Below are 16,272 nucleotides of genomic sequence, written 5' to 3'. Positions count from 1 at the left end.
ATAAATAGCAAATATATACCAAATTTTGAAGACTTTGTGCCAAAATAATAATTTTTATATTGATTACATACTGAAATGGTAACATTGTGGATACATGGAGTTGTATGAACTATATTTAGTTTCAAATATTTCACCTTTTTCTTTTTACTTGTTATATGGTTACTAGAAAGTTTTAAATTGTGTATGTGGCTTTCACATACTGTATTTCTGTTGGACAGCACTGATCTAGAATATTTTGCTAGAAGTTGAAGAGCTTCTGAGCACTGTTCATTCTTATGCAGGGAAAATCTCACTGGAGCCCAAACGTCAAGTCTATTTGCATTTTGTTATTGTTTTTCCCCTTATATAAATTAATCTGCATTTGCTACCATTGAATTTCATTTTAGAAAACCTTTTCTCACTCAGTTTTTTTTTTTTTCTCACTCAGTTTTAATACATCATTATGTTATGTTTATATTATATCTACTTTAATACCAACCAATCCACAAAGTAGCAGGTTATCTCTCTGCTACTGTGGTACTAGGTTACCATGTATGATAACTTCCTATTCTTTGAAAACAGAGGCCCATTTTGAAAACATCCTGTAATCTGGCTTCAAGATATTTAAAAACAATTAAGCCAAGTTTATGACGTTTTTCCTGACAGCAACCCATGCAGCATCAAAGGTTTAAGATTTTTCCTTTACTAATTTTAAAATGCCTTGTAAAAGGCAACAGGTATGAATTTTGATGCCATTTTTCACTTTGTGAAACAGATCCAGAGAGATCATAAGGTTTTTCATGTGAGAAAACAAGTTCTTAGTTTTCAATTGTTTTTCCTGTGCTTTGATCTCAGAGCACTTATTGTACCAGGTAATAAATACAGTAATCCCATTTATGACATTTTAAGCAGATCATATTTCATTACCATGAAAAGGCTTAGGAAATCTGGGTCCTCACAGTGCTTTGGGCTAGAGTTCTAAAAATGCACAATGATAATAGCAAAAGGATAAAATCAAATATTATTGTTAATCTTTGAAGAAAATATATAGATATATTAATGCAAAAGCATCTGAAAATTGATTATACCGACCTGACAAATTACTCAGTTTATAAAATTTTCCAGTCTATAGAATACTCACATGAAAGTTTCCCTAGTAATTGTGTGTCTGGCAAATCAGCAGCAAAATCTCCCAAAGTAACACTAATTTGCTATAGATCAGGTTTATGGATATCATAGAGGTTTTGTATTTAACAAATACTATAAAGTTATTACAGACCAAATAATACAGAGTTACTGTAAACATTTCTACTTGTTAAAAAAAATCCAAATGTTTAAAGATCACATGAGGCTTTTTTTGAACTAATAACAGTTAAAAATAGTTTGCTAAGGACCCTGACTTTGTCAGACCAACCTATAAGGCATTGCTTACTACTTTTAACTTTCAAAAGTCAGGCCAGGGGCGCCTGGGTGGCTCAGTTGGTTAAGTGTCCAGCTCTTGGTCTTGGCTCAGGTCATGGTCTCAGAGTTGTGAGATCAGGCCTGCATTAGACCCTGCACTCAGCACAGAATCTGCTTGAGATTCTTTCCCCCCTCTCCCCTGCTTCTCTCTCTACTCCCTGTCTCTCTTTCTCTTTCTTTCCCTCTCTCTCTCTCAAATTAATATGCCTTAAAAAAAATATCAGACTAGTGGGGCCTGAAATTTATATGACAAAGCCAGGATCCTTGGCAAATAAGGATTCTGGTTGCAAGGTTTTCTTTTTTTTTTTTTTTTTTTTTTTTTTAAGATTTTATTTTTATTTATTTAGGAGAGACACAGAGAGAGGCAGAGACATAGGCAGATGGAGAAGCAGGCTCCCTGTGGGGAGCTCGATGCAAGACTCTATCCCAGGGCTCTGGGATCACACCCTGTGCCAAAGGCAGATGCTCAGTCACTGAGCACCCAGGCGTCCCTGTTGGAAGATTTTTGGACTAATCATTTTTCTCGGAGGCCTCGGCTTTTTGTAATGTACCTGTGGATCCCCCTCTTTCTAGGCCTAAAGATAAAAGCTAAAATAAACGATTTCCTGAGGTTCTCTGTATGTAATGAGAATATGAACATGCATATATATTTCAAATCTTTTCTAAAACTCCCCCTTCCTTCCTATTAAGGAACTAGATGGATAACTGTAAGAGATAAACCTGCAAAATGTGTAACATGTTGCAATTCTTTTTTCAAAATACATTCATCTAGGTGGCCCATATCCGAGCAGAAAGAGATATTTTGGTTGAAGCAGATGGTGCCTGGGTGGTGAAAATGTTTTACAGTTTTCAAGATAAGAGAAATCTTTATCTGATCATGGAATTTCTCCCTGGAGGTAAAAAACATAATAGCAATGACAGCCTGACACAAGCACACCTTTATATGTAATTATTATCCTGTTGACTAGGTTTACTCTTCTGTTCCTAGCAGTCATGGTTCTCAAGTTGTTCCTCCTGTAATAATGCTAATTTTTACCACAAAGCAAATTATTTTGAAAGAATAATAAATTTGGTACATTTTAAATATCACCAGTCTGCATTTACATTATATAATTAGTTAGATTGTTATAAGTCTAGACTTAAGAACAATAAGTCACTAAAGAGAAAGGCAACCCAATGGGCCAATGATAGACAATATGGCTAGTCTATAAATACACAGGAAAATGTTTGTTCAACTTCGCTCATATTCAGGGGAATGCAAATTAAAACGAGAATGAGATACCATTTCACACTTATCCAATTAGTAAGAACATTAAGAGTCTGATGAGGCTGTGGGAGAAACTGGCCTCTCTGGTATCTAAATTAATCTCTAACTCTTAACAAAGAGCAATTCTTAGATACCACTGAAATTGAAAGTGCATGCGTCCTACAGCCCAGCAATTTTACAACCAGTGTATTCCCTGAAGATTCTCCTGGAAGAGACCACTGAAAGCATTGTTGTGATAGTGAAAAACTGCATGCAAGATAAATGTCCATCAGTAGAATGGATAAGTAAAATGTGACATAGTTATGGGCTGAAATATTTTTTCAGTAGTTAAAAGTCAGGAGCTATATCCATTTCAGTGAGATCTCAGAAACAGTGGAGTAATAAAGCAAGCTGTGGAATTAAATGTGCAATTGATACCATTTATGTAATTTAAAAAATATATAAAAGACTATAATTTCATAGATTAATATGTATGTCTATGAAAACATTTTAAAAATAAGCTATAAGATACCCACCAAACCAAATCCATGATAATGGTTACTTAGCAAAAAAAAGGGAAAAGGGAATAAAATGGAATAGAGGACAAAGAACACTTCTACATTTTTTTTTAAAGACTCGAAGTATCATAAAAAATGTTAACAAGTGTCATTTCTGCGTTGTAAGTTGACCATTGCTTATTCTTTGCCCCCTTTTTTAAGAAAAAATTCCTTGAAAATAAAAGAATGTCTTTTAGTGGGATGATATTCTATTTTTGATGGACTCAAAGCTCTGAACATTTTTGAAACAATACATCCCATTTCCAGGTGTGCTTATCCTGATTCATGTTTGCAGTTCATCATATTTTCCTCAGCAACTTATTCTGGATATTGAGTAGTGGATATTACTTCATTAATTATCTCTGCTCTAATTTCACCTGCTTCCTACTTTAAAAATCATTAAATGTCATGAAACTTTGGTAATGCAATGACATTTTTTTTACTTGGCCCTAGAGACAGTTGGGTGGGTCATACAATGCAAAAATCAGAAGAGGTTCTACAGATACAGAGGAAGCTTGAGGTGTTTCTAATACATGATATTTTCCTTTATGTAGGTGACATGATGACATTGTTAATGAAGAAAGATACCTTGACAGAAGAGGAGACACAATTCTACATTTCAGAGACTGTTCTGGCAATAGATGCAATCCACCAGTTGGGTTTCATCCATCGGGATATTAAACCAGACAACCTTTTATTGGATGCCAAGGTATGTGAATGAACTGGTGACTTACTGGGTTGTTGATTATTTTATGGAGTAATAGAGCTGATTTTGTGATTGAATGAGCAACTACAATTTATATTATTGCTCAACTAGGTGGTATCATAGAATGATACAATGGGAGAAGACTTGGGAGTGAAATAACATCAAGGGAGGATGGCTGTCTTTATCTTCTTTCATTTTCTACTTTTAAAAATCATCATCATTGGGCACCTGGGTGGCTCAGCTGATTAAATTGTCTGCCTTCAGCTCGGGTCATGATCCCAGGGTCCTGGGGTGGAGTCCCATGTTGGGCTCCCTGCTCAGCAGGGAGTCTCCTTCCTCTACCCCTCTCCCTGTTCCTGATCTCTCTCTCTCAAATAAATAAATAAAATCCTTAAAAAAAATAAATGCAATCATTATAAAAATTCTTACATTATAAGAATTCCTATAGGGTGATATGTAAAATTATAAATATTTGATGATGATGATTTTCTTTATTAAAGATTTTTATTTATTTGAGAGAGAGTGAGAGAGAGAGCATGAGCAGGGGGAGGGGCAGAGAGAGAGAGAGGGAGAGGCAGACTCCCCACTGAGCAGGGGCCAGAACCCTGGGATCATGCCCTGAGCCAAAGGCAGAGAGGCTTAACCAGCTGAGCCACCCAGGCGCCCATAATGATCATATTTACAAAAATAATTTATAATAAGCCTTTTGTTTCAAAGTTAATATAATCTCTTGTTTTTTCTGGATTTTTTTTTTAGGGTCATGTAAAATTATCTGATTTTGGTTTATGCACGGGATTAAAGAAAGCTCATAGGACTGAATTCTACAGAAACCTTACACACAACCCTCCAAGTGACTTCTGTAAGTTTGATTTTTTTTTTCTTTCTGGGTAACGTAGCGTAGCTGGCTTAATTCGTTGTTGTTGAGCACTAAAAGTTCTCTTGCTCTCCTCATTCCTTAAGCCAATGTATTTTACATGTATATTTGTGAATTTGTCTTTTGGCGGAGTTTCTCCCTCATGATTATGATTCTCTCTTGTTGAAATTAGCATTTCAGAATATGAACTCAAAGAGGAAAGCAGAAACATGGAAGAAGAATAGGAGACAGCTGGTAAGTTTGCTGTGTCTTTAAGAAAGTTTGCCCTAAAAAAAAAAAAAAAGAAAGAAAAAAAAAGAAAGTTTGCCCTAGTCCAAACATTTCACTGGGGATTTGCTTGATCATTTTGCATCTTCACAATGATTAGTACTTACTTTGTAGCAATGATAGAGCTTCTTTTGGGATCACATAGTTCTCTTAGTTTCCCTGTAACATTTCCTTACCTGTAAAGTGAGTGCTGATTTTTTATGATTTAACAATAGAGTATTTTATGGCTCATACCTATAATTAAGTAATCTGTTTACTAGTAATTAGTACTTAATATAAAATTCACTGAGATGAGTGTGATTGTAGTGAATGCCTTGTGTGTTCCATTTTACATACTTATGCTGAAACAACAAATGCCAATCAGCATAAGTAAGGTGGTTGTGTGTTTCTAAGAATTTCTTTATAAAGTAAATAGGAAGTTTGGCATGTTAACAGATAAACCAAATAAAATTAGAAAGCCGACTGTACCACAGATAAACTTAATTACTCTTAATTACTACTTTTACCTCCACAGTCTTTCTCCTTTATTACTTCGCAAATAGAACTGTTTGCTTCTTTTCCTCTTCCCTTTATCCTGTTAACTAGGTCCATGCACATTATCAGAGTCAGGAATGTGCCTTTTGACTTTGTTTTCCTGAACTCTTGTTCTGTCTGGCACATATAGACACTTCATAAATATTTGTTAAATTCAACCAAGAGATGAAAGGGAAACTAAGTCAGCATTCCCTCCGAGTATTGGGTCAGGTAAACAGACTGAAAGATAATAGTCTGATACCCTCTCAAACCAAATAAAATGGCCTTTTCATGGTTGAACTCATTCTGTCATTGGCCCAAGTAATTAACTACAAGTTTCCTGTGCTTGTAAAAACATTTCAGTGTTTAAAAGCTTTTTAAATGTTTTAAAACTATGGAGCTATGAATTAATGACAGAAACTTCCTTCTACTTTTCAATATGCCACTTTCAGATCACATATTACAACTGAGAGAAGGACTGCAGTATTTCCTACTTTTACGGGGAAAGATGAATAGTGCTTAAAAATGTAGAAGGGAATTCTACTTACAGAGTATTCACAGGTGGTTACTTTGGTGCATGTTTTACTGTTCCTGGGCCATCCTCATGACTTCTATCAATGTTTATTTCCCAAGAGAGATGTAGAGGGGACTCTTAGTATTTTGGGCAGGAGCTCCTTTAGATCTTAAATCCCTCCTGCCAACTAAATGCCAATCAGCAACCCCCAACCTCCACCCCGCAGGTCCTTGAAATAACAAAATCTGCTGGCACACATTTTCAAATGGTCCCTAGCATGCTGCCCTTAATTGAGAACTACTGCCTTAAAGAAATTATTTTTGTAAGATTTTGTGTGAATTAAGAATGAAAAATTCCATTGCTTCCTAATGGATAAGCAGTGCCCTGAAACTAGGTGTATAATGAAAATACCTGATGTTTATATGTATAGTAAGTTGTAGTTTGTTTGTTTGTTTGTTTATTTATTTATTTATTTATTTATTTATTTATTTTTAGTAAGTTGTAGTTTAGAAAGCAGAATTCTTTTCTTATTTCACCCTCCTATCAACTATGTTAGGACTGTGTTATTACTCCAGTTTTCTGTAAGCAGAAGCTGAGGTTCAGACAGGTTGAATAACTTACCTGAGAACACATTAGTAGGGAGTGGAGAACTCAGGCCCACTGGGGTCAACCTCTTTATTCTTTTTTAATGGATTGTTAACCTTAACAATAAAACGATTATTTTACCAGCAAAAGTGGGTTTATTCAGGAATAACAGAAAATTGCACTTCAAGAATGCAAGCTATGGCGAAACCATTGGCAAATCCAACAAAGAAAAGAAATAGTATTTTAAGGGAAGAAGGAGGATTTGGAAGGGGATGTTTTGAATAAGAGTCCATTGGAGAAAAGCTGGAGTTCAGTGTGGTGAAGGTCTCTCCTTGGCCGATTTGCAGGGGTAGTTAATTTTTCATAGGTGATGCAGTGTATGTCTTTTCTTGTTGGGGCCAATAATTGATGATTCTTCCTACAGGGTCTATAGTTGACCGTCCCTGTTGTAATTACAGCAAGTAGTATAGTAGTATAGCTCCCCTTCTAGCATCCCGAGTCCACTTTAGTGAGCTTTCCCTTTATTAATTTTCATAGGACTTAGGGCTAAATATATAAATAATTTGAGTTTTTTTGGGGGGTCAGATATCATATCTAAAATAACATATTATCTGACCCAGTATATATCACTAAGCTTCCTATGTGATAAAGTATTAAATGAGAAATTAGCTGCTGTTATTTATATATAACATATATATAAGTATTATATACTTATATAAGTATATGTAAGTACTTATAAATATATATAAGTATATATAAGTATTATATATATGTTATATATATTTATATATATAAATATATCTTAAATATATATATAATTTAGTGGTGAGCCATTCTCAGATCTTTCAACAAATATTTAAGAATGCTGGTTTGATAAGTTTTTCCTTTGCAGGCATATTCTACAGTTGGGACACCAGATTATATTGCTCCAGAAGTATTCATGCAGACTGGTTACAATAAATTGTGTGACTGGTGGTCTTTGGGAGTGATTATGTATGAAATGCTAATAGGTATGTTTTATCATTTGTTTATGTACCTACTGTATGAATTTCCATGAGTGCCACTGATTGAACATACTGCAGATACCACGGGCTAAAATGACCAGACTCTTTGACATATCCCAATGTTAAATACACAATAATAAATACCAGCAAACTCTGTAGGGATTCAGGAAGAGAGTATTTAACCAAAACTCCCATGTGTCAAAATTGTATCAGCATGGCCTTTCAGATAAAGGGGGCAGTGCTTTGAATTCTTTATTTTGTTGCTTTTATTAGCAATCTTATTATAAATTGATGAATGGTGACATTTTTATTGTTCATTAGAGCACTTAGGGCTATTTTGTTCTTTGTGGCACATACACAGTAGGTACAGCATATTTAATTATTAAAACTTTTATTTTCTCTGATATGTAGGGTATCCGCCTTTCTGCTCTGAAACTCCTCAAGAAACATATAGAAAAGTGATGAACTGGAAAGAAACTTTGGTATTTCCCCCAGAGGTACCCATATCTGAGAAAGCCAAGGACTTGATTCTTAGGTTAGTGGTTAAATCCCTAGAGGAGTTTATGGTATTTTAAAACTTCCCAGGTGGGATGCCTGGGTGGCTCAGTGGTTGAGCATCTGCTTTGGGCTCAGGTCGTGATCCCAGGGTCCCAGGATCGAGTACAACATCGGGCTCCCCACAGGGAACCTGCTTCTCCCTCTGCCTGTGTCTCTGCCTCTGTGTGTCTCTCATGAATAAATAAATAAAATCTAAATAAATAAATAAATACATACATACATACATACATACATACAAACTCCCCAGGTACCTAAAAGATCATACTGCTCCTTTTATTGTGGGGGGAAGAGGACCACCACTGATCTATACAAAGAGATCAATAAAGAAAATGTGTTTTTTAAAATCTGCAAACAATTAAAAGGTAGTATGCAACAAAAAAAGTAAGAGTTAAGAAGAGGACAGATGTATTGTTTCAAAGGTCACTCCTGTTGGAATGCAATCACCCTATTTCCTTAAAGAGAAAAGGGAAAATAAATTCATATCACAAGTCTATATATGAAATTGTTTCTAGGCAAAGGATTCCATTCTGTTTCTCAAATAAGATAAAGTGTGTGGTATTGTTGGAAATGGCTGCAAGGAATATAAATTGGGAAACCTATGAGAACAGCTAATTGACGGCATATTATCAAATATCTTTAAACTCTTTATGACCTTTGACCCAGTAATTCTAGGAATTTTGCTTATGCAAATAATTAGATGTGTGTAAAGATTTAGGAAGAATATCTTTATCATGATGTGCTTTTAGTAATGAAAAATTGAAAACCATCTAAATGTTCAACAGGAGTGGACTAAGTAAACTATAATATTTCCACATGCAAATTTTAGGAAATGAAGTTCTAGAAGAACATTTAATGAATTTGGGAAGTTTTCTCAGTATATTAAATGAAAAAATTCACCCGTATTTCAAAAATTGTAATAAAAGATTAAAAGGAAATGGCTTCAAAATGTTTACAGTAGTTGTCTCTGTATAGTGCAGTTACAGAGGATTTCTGTTCTTTCCCATATTTCCCACAGTAAACAGAGCTGACTTCAGTAAACAGAGAAGAAAAATGAAATGTTTGAAAAAAATGCAAATAGAGTACTTTAGATGTAATTTGCATATGATCATTTCTCTGTTTCCATTCTCTAGATTTTGTATTGATTCTGAAAACAGAATTGGAAATAGCGGAGTAGAAGAAATAAAAAGTCATCCTTTTTTTGAAGGTGTAGACTGGGGACACATCAGGTATGCTTATGGGCTTCAAAATTGGAGAGGTCTGAGTGAAAATTTTCTTTTTTTTTTTCTTTTTAACTAGCAATTTTTTCTCTGATTCTGCTGCATTAAATACAAGAAGTAACACTGTTATAATTTTATTAAATCAGTGTTTTCTGGATTATATGAGAGAGACTATAGTGGCTGTAGCTTAATGACTTGTTTTAGCTAATGTCCACTTTAAGGGGGAAACCACATTCTGTGCACCTGTTTTGATTTTTATATTCAGAGTTTCGTGATGCAGGCTGATGTTAGCACAACAGAGATGTATTTCTATTTCATACTATAACCCATCATTTTTGTCCTATTATATCATACTGTATACTATATCTCCCTCTAATATACCATCTTCTTTATGAAGTTGTAAGAAGACACAATCCCTTTTTTTCAGCATTGTGGGAAAAGTGAAAATGATGCAAGTCACTTTTAAGAATTTGCTTATAGTTTGTTGTAAGTGTTGGCCTTTATTCAGATTGTGGCCAAACTACCTTCAATAGTTCTGGGCTGTTCTTTACACAGTGATAGTTTAGAAAGATAAAATTGATCATGCTGTTTTCTTCCTTCCCTTTGCACTTAGAGTAAAAATAAGGAAACTTAACTGCTTTCAGGACTGTGGGGTATGGCTCTTCCCTCATCTGTACCACTGGCATGTTTTCTGGTCTCTTCCAACTCCTTCCACCTCAGGGCTTTGTCATTTGTTCTTGCTTCTGACTGAAATGCTCTTCTCTTTCTGCTCATTCCTGTCTCTACTCCTGCCCTGCGTGGCCAGCTCTTGTTCATCCTTCAGGACAGCATATGTGTCAGTTCCTCCATGCAGATCTTCACTGGAACTCCTACTGTGTGCCAGGCACTCTCCCTGTTGTAATAATAACTAATTTTTTGACCACTTATTATATGCCCAGCACTGTTCTAAGTACTTTATGTATGTTTGTTATTTTACCCTCATAATAAACCTTATAAAATAGGTACTATTATTATATCTATTTTACAAATGAGGAAACTAAAGCACAGAGAAGTAATTCGCCTACAGTGTCACAGCTAGTAAATAATCTAGCTAGAAATTTCTTTTTTTTTTTTTTTTTTTTTTTAGCTAGAAATTTCTAACTAAAATTGGACTCCTGGGTGTCCTGGTTCTTAACTGCTATGCTGCATTATACTGTACCTACCTCATCTCATTGAACAGAATGATGATTCCCCTTTTTTACAGGTGGAAGGATGCTTAGAGACCATTAGTGCAATCTCTTGCTTTGATAGTAAAGAAATTAGTCACAGAGCAGGGACTTGCCTGCCTAAGGTCATGCTGCTAGTTAATGACAAGAGATTGGATCTTAGGACACCAGGGTGTGGTTCTTTTCACTAAACTAATATAAATTTATTAAGTTTTACATTAAGTATCACATTAAATAATGTTTATCACATTAAGTATAAATAATTTGGAATAATTCTGGGAAAAATACCCAGGCTTCTAGATAACAAGCTTTGTTAACTTGTCACCTACTACATCCAGTTAAGTATGTGTTGAAAACAAATGGAAGGAATAAAAATGGATAACTTCTTTTAACTAGTTCTATTTTTAAACATTTCTAGCATGGGGATCCCTGGGTGGCGCAGCGGTTTGGCGCCTGCCTTTGGCCCAGGGCGCGATCCTGGAGACCCAGGATCGAATCCCACATCGGGCTCCCAGTGCATGGAACTTGCTTCTCCCTCTGCCTGTGTCTCTGCCTCTCTCTCTCTCTCTCTCTCTCTCTGTGACTATCATAAATAAAAAAAAAAAAAAAAAAAAAAACATTTCTAGCATGATAAGGTTATTTTCATGACTGATTTTTCCTAATGTCCCTGATCCCCTTAAAATTTAAATGACAAGGTTTTGGATTTAGATTTTATCACAAATGTGTAGTGATAACTTCATCCTTTGAGCCCCTTAATTTCCCAAAGGGCTTTTTTCTTTTTTAAGTATCTTTTTTTTTTAAAGTAATATCTGTACTCAGTGTGGAGCTTGAACTTGTGACCCCGAGACCAAGAGTCATATGCTATACAATTTAAGCCAGACAGATGCTCCCCACTAATGACTTTTAATTTACGAATCCTCTTATCCCTAGGATCCAGTGCCCACAATATCCAGCATGTGTTATATAATTATAAAATTGTTTAAACAAAATTTCTTCTGTTCTACTTTCCCTTTCATTAACATTAACTCTTATTTTTCCACTTTAAACAAAACAGAATGAGAAAGTCTAGGTGCAGAGAAATAAAAATTCCAAGCAAATGGTAATGTTTTAGTAAAATATTTTACTCAACTATGACATCCACTTAAGTGTTTTCAAGTCCACAATAAAATTTCCTTGGCTCTTCTAATATCTATAGAACAACAAGCAGAATTTGCAAGTAGAATTATTTTTGGAAAAATTAAGAGTTCAAGAAAATATACCATGCCACTACTCAATACTTTTTTTTATAGGGAAAGGCCAGCAGCGATCCCTATAGAAATCAAAAGCATTGATGATACTTCAAATTTCGATGACTTTCCCGAATCTGATATTTTACAACCAGGTAAGATACTCTATAACACGATTAACACAATGCATAGTCTGTGAAGATGTTGACATGTTCACTACTGAAATTCCTTTGCTCTTGGTTCATTTTTCTATCTTTCTAGTGCCAAACACCACAGAACCTGACTACAAATCCAAAGACTGGGTTTTTCTCAATTATACCTATAAAAGGTTTGAAGGGTTGACTCAACGTGGTTCTATCCCCACCTACATGAAAGCTGGAAAATTATGAATAAAGATCACATTCGTCCACAACCAAGAGAACTCAGGTAGCTGCATCACCAGGCTTGCTTGGCGTAGATAACAATACACTGAAATACTCCTGAAGATGGTGGTGCTTATGACTACAAGAGGAAATTCTACAGGATTAGGATTTCTAAGACTACTACAGGAATTGGTTGGCAGTGCCAGCTGGCTTTTTTTTTAATATTTTATTATTTTTGTTAACTTTATTATACGAAGGTACTGGAATAAAAGAAACGTACATCCCTTTGTAACTGCACTGCCTACACGCGTATTAAGGTCCATTCTGCCTGTGTGTGCTGTGGCTTTGTACTGTAACACCTCTAATCAATTCAGGAGAAACATATCATTTAAAGCAACATAGGCTAACCTATAGGTAACACTGCAGTATTGCTGTTTACTGCAAATCTTATGGGTCTAGATAATCAAAAAAAGCCATCTTCCATAGTTGGTGTTAGAGTATTTGCCCTATTGGTTTGGACACCTATAGAATGAATAGATATGAAGACAATTTCTGTACTGGTTTTAAGAAATTTTAAAAAGAAAATACACTGGTTATTTAAGAAATAGAATTTATCATCATGTTATTTCACAAACTGCACAGTCGGGAGTGACAAGTTTATAATAAGGAGGAAGCTTAACACCTTCACTCGAGCACTCCACTAAAATATTTACTTTGCATTCAGAAATACTGATGACCTTTATATAGGTAGTCTGTACACTCATAGGGAGATGTACTGTATCATATAAAATGTAAAGTTGCTTTTCTTGTGACAAAAGGACTTCTTTTTTAACAAGAGGACATGGCATTATTTTGATTTGATTATGGTGAGTTGAATTTCAGAAATGACCGTGAAGGCTGCTTGTAGAACTGGTGTATTTTTATTAAACTATTTTTTTAAATGTCAATCTTCTGATCATGTAAATAGACTTGTAGAGAACAAAGAGGTATTTACTTTGGTTTTTCTAGAAAGTTGTTACATATCATGGATGGTTACATTTTATTTCTTTTGGTGAAAATTTTTCCTTTGATAGCACTTGTATTATTGTGCCATTATTTTCTTACACTCCAGACGTACCAAAGATCCTGAACAGAGTGGATGTTCACAACTGAGTAGAATTTTCCTTTCCTGTGAAAATGCCGTAGTCAGGCACGACAGATCTTTGACAGAGGTCAGCTTATTGAAGGGCAACATCGTTCATGTTCAGCTACATCACTGTGGTTAATGGAGGTGGAATTAAGGAAATAAATGTGGGCCAGGGGCAGGGGGTTGGGAGGGGAGGTTGTGATGAGGATGGGGAGATGATGTCAGCATCAAATTCTTTAGCTGTTTCCTGAAGGATGAAGTCATCTTTTCTAACTCAACACTTTAATTCTAAAATGACTGAGGTTTTGGTTTCATAAGTACCAGTTAAGGAACAATACTTTATCAAATAATGATCTAATGTTTGTCTTAACTGTTAATTGATGAAGAGTGTTTTAAAGATACAACAGTTACAACCATAATCTATGATCAAAATCAAAAGCAGTGATTTATTTGTAGCTATGGGGGAAGAACTGCATAGGATCATTGTGCAAATCTACAGAAGCTTTTATAAATGTTGCTGCTAGGTAGCTCCACAATGTTTCTACAAGGCCATCCTGGTTTGTTTGTTTTTCTCCCCCTGTTCTCTCTCTTTCCCTCTTCCTTCCATTCTTTCTTTCTAGTATTTGTTTGATATTTATTATGTGTTCATCCAATAGTTCATCTCCATTTCTCTTATTTGGGTCATATGGCAGAGAATCTAGAGGGGAGAGAGAACTATTAAAATTCTAGAGGTCTCAATTTGACCAGCCCTGGTTCTTCTAATTATAACTCACTCTAATTTAAAAAAAATATGTTACTGCTGCTCAGTTTTATGAGATTTTTTTCACCCCACTCCATCCCCTCTTTAAAAAAAAAAGAAAAAAGAAAAAAAAGGACTGACTTTTGTTAGTGTGACAGTGAATGATTAGGATAGGAGGAAATTACATCATTTTCTAGTTGAGATATGGTAACTATTCTAGTATAGAACAATGTTGTTAATTCAAGTTGACAGAGAAAGAGGGGGGTGCAGTTACTTATGTTTACTTTTTAATTGATTAAGAGGAGAGCATATTGGTATATTGGTTTCCATCTCCCTTATTTTTATTAGCGGGAAGAACTTGGAAATGGTTAGGATTTCTTGGCACTGGAAGGGCAGTTCTGGAAAGTTTACTTTGTTTAGTGTCTTACTTTTCCCTGGAGTTAACAGAGTGATTCACAATCTTTGGGGTTTCCTCCTCATCACAAGCATTTCTTAAGTGCCTATCTAAAAGTAACTGAAGACTGTGTCTGTCCTTTGGAAGCTAAGAATTTGATTCATTATGCAAATTAGCTAGATAATTTGCAAAGCACCCTTGTGATTGAATTTTCTCTATTACACACTTACATATTTCAGGTGAACCATATAATTTAAATGACAAAACCCTATCTAATCAACTGGGCATAATGACATTTTCTTTAAATTAGACTCTATTTTGAATTAAAAGAGTTTTATTATAAACTGTGTGTTTTGGTTTTTCTAAGTATATAGAAAGCTTGTATAATTCAGATTATTGATTTCCTGAATTAATGTAGACTTTGACTTTTTTATTAAAAAACCTTTGTATTAAAGCAAGTTATGTTATTTTTCTTTTATGCTTTTCTTATTAACCTAGTTTAAATCTTTAAATTTATTGCAGCATCTAAAAACAAAGAATTTCTTATAAATTAATCTTTTCTGAATGCAATATATGGCTGATTTAATAAGCTATAGGTCAATGGAAAATAACATGTGGAATACCTAAAACTTTCTTTGGTTGCTACGGTTTAAGATAGGGTTTCATTTATTTCCATATTAGCATACTACTTCTGTTTTTAAAACATCTGTGTGTCTTTATGCAAATCTGTAAATTTAAAAAATATTTTTAAGTTCATTTATTTTTGATGTTTTATTGTAGACAACCTTCAGACAATCAAACAATACTCCTGGTGGAAGAACCAGCTATCCATTTTTTGATGATCTATAAATTACTGAGTTGAGATTTTAATCAGTAGAAAGGTCCTCTAGTAACTAAACACATTCTCTCTGAGTTGTTAAGGTTCAGAACATTCAGAACAACTGTTTTTGCTATAACCATGACTGTTTCTGCTTGTCTTTATTTAACATTTATTTTCTCCTTAGAAGTGCACTTATTTCTGAAAAGTTTTAATGAAACACTTAGAACAAACAAATACAAAACACTTGGGACTACTAGATATATTTTAGATTTTTATGAAAAAATGTGAGGGCATATTGCTACTTTAAGAAGAAATGAAGTAATAAAAATAGTTCTTAGTTATTTTTTAAAAAGCAATATAAATTATTCAGCAGTTGTCTAGAAAAATGATCATTGGGTTGTCAAGTTCTGTGTTTAGTTACTGAGTTTCAAAAAATGTTCTGGTGGCATGAAGCCTTTTCATTGAAGGTAAGAAAAGAATAAAAACTATGTTTATAATATTTCTGTGATGAGGTGTTTTGGTTTTCTTTTAAAGATGTTACCCAAAACTTAATGAAGACTTCTCTATAAATATGTTCAACCTTCACACTTAAATATCACATCAAGAACAAAATTAATATTTGAAGTTTCAGTCGTATTATGTTTAAACAACCAAAATAGTTACACAGGTTTGTATAAAACTACCCCACTCGGGGGATCCCTGGGTGGCTCAGCCGTTTAGTGCCTGCCTTTGGCCCAGGGTGCGATCCTGGAGTCCCAGGATCGAGTCCCGCGATGGGCTCCCGGCATGGAGCCTGCTTCTCCCTCCTCCTGTGTCTCTGCCTCTCTCTCTCTATGTCTATCATAAATAAATAAATATTAAAAAAAAAAAACTACCCCACTAGGCTAAAAATCAATTTGCAAGCAGAATTAAAATTGAA

General features: G+C 34.6%; 1 protein-coding gene across 1 annotated transcript in view; it reads left to right on the top strand.

Moving 5' to 3' along the window:
• STK38L (serine/threonine kinase 38 like) overlaps positions 1-15,852 on the top strand; it is an 83,253-nt gene extending 67,401 nt beyond the window's left edge. Inside the window, exons 6-14 of the mRNA XM_025455451.3 lie at positions 2,213-2,336; positions 3,798-3,952; positions 4,706-4,808; positions 4,996-5,057; positions 7,595-7,712; positions 8,118-8,241; positions 9,395-9,490; positions 11,976-12,067; positions 12,174-15,852. Coding sequence (XP_025311236.1) covers positions 2,213-2,336; positions 3,798-3,952; positions 4,706-4,808; positions 4,996-5,057; positions 7,595-7,712; positions 8,118-8,241; positions 9,395-9,490; positions 11,976-12,067; positions 12,174-12,301 — 1,002 coding nt within the window. The 3' untranslated portion in view covers positions 12,302-15,852. The remainder of the gene's footprint in view (positions 1-2,212; positions 2,337-3,797; positions 3,953-4,705; positions 4,809-4,995; positions 5,058-7,594; positions 7,713-8,117; positions 8,242-9,394; positions 9,491-11,975; positions 12,068-12,173) is intronic.
• The last annotated feature ends 420 nt before the right edge of the window (positions 15,853-16,272 follow it).

Source organism: Canis lupus, chromosome 27 (genome assembly GCF_003254725.2).
Source record: "Canis lupus dingo isolate Sandy chromosome 27, ASM325472v2, whole genome shotgun sequence".
NCBI classification, from domain to species: Eukaryota; Metazoa; Chordata; class Mammalia; order Carnivora; family Canidae; genus Canis; species Canis lupus.
Note: the sequence above shows the minus strand (reverse complement) of the source record. Positions and strands in the feature narration are given on the sequence as shown.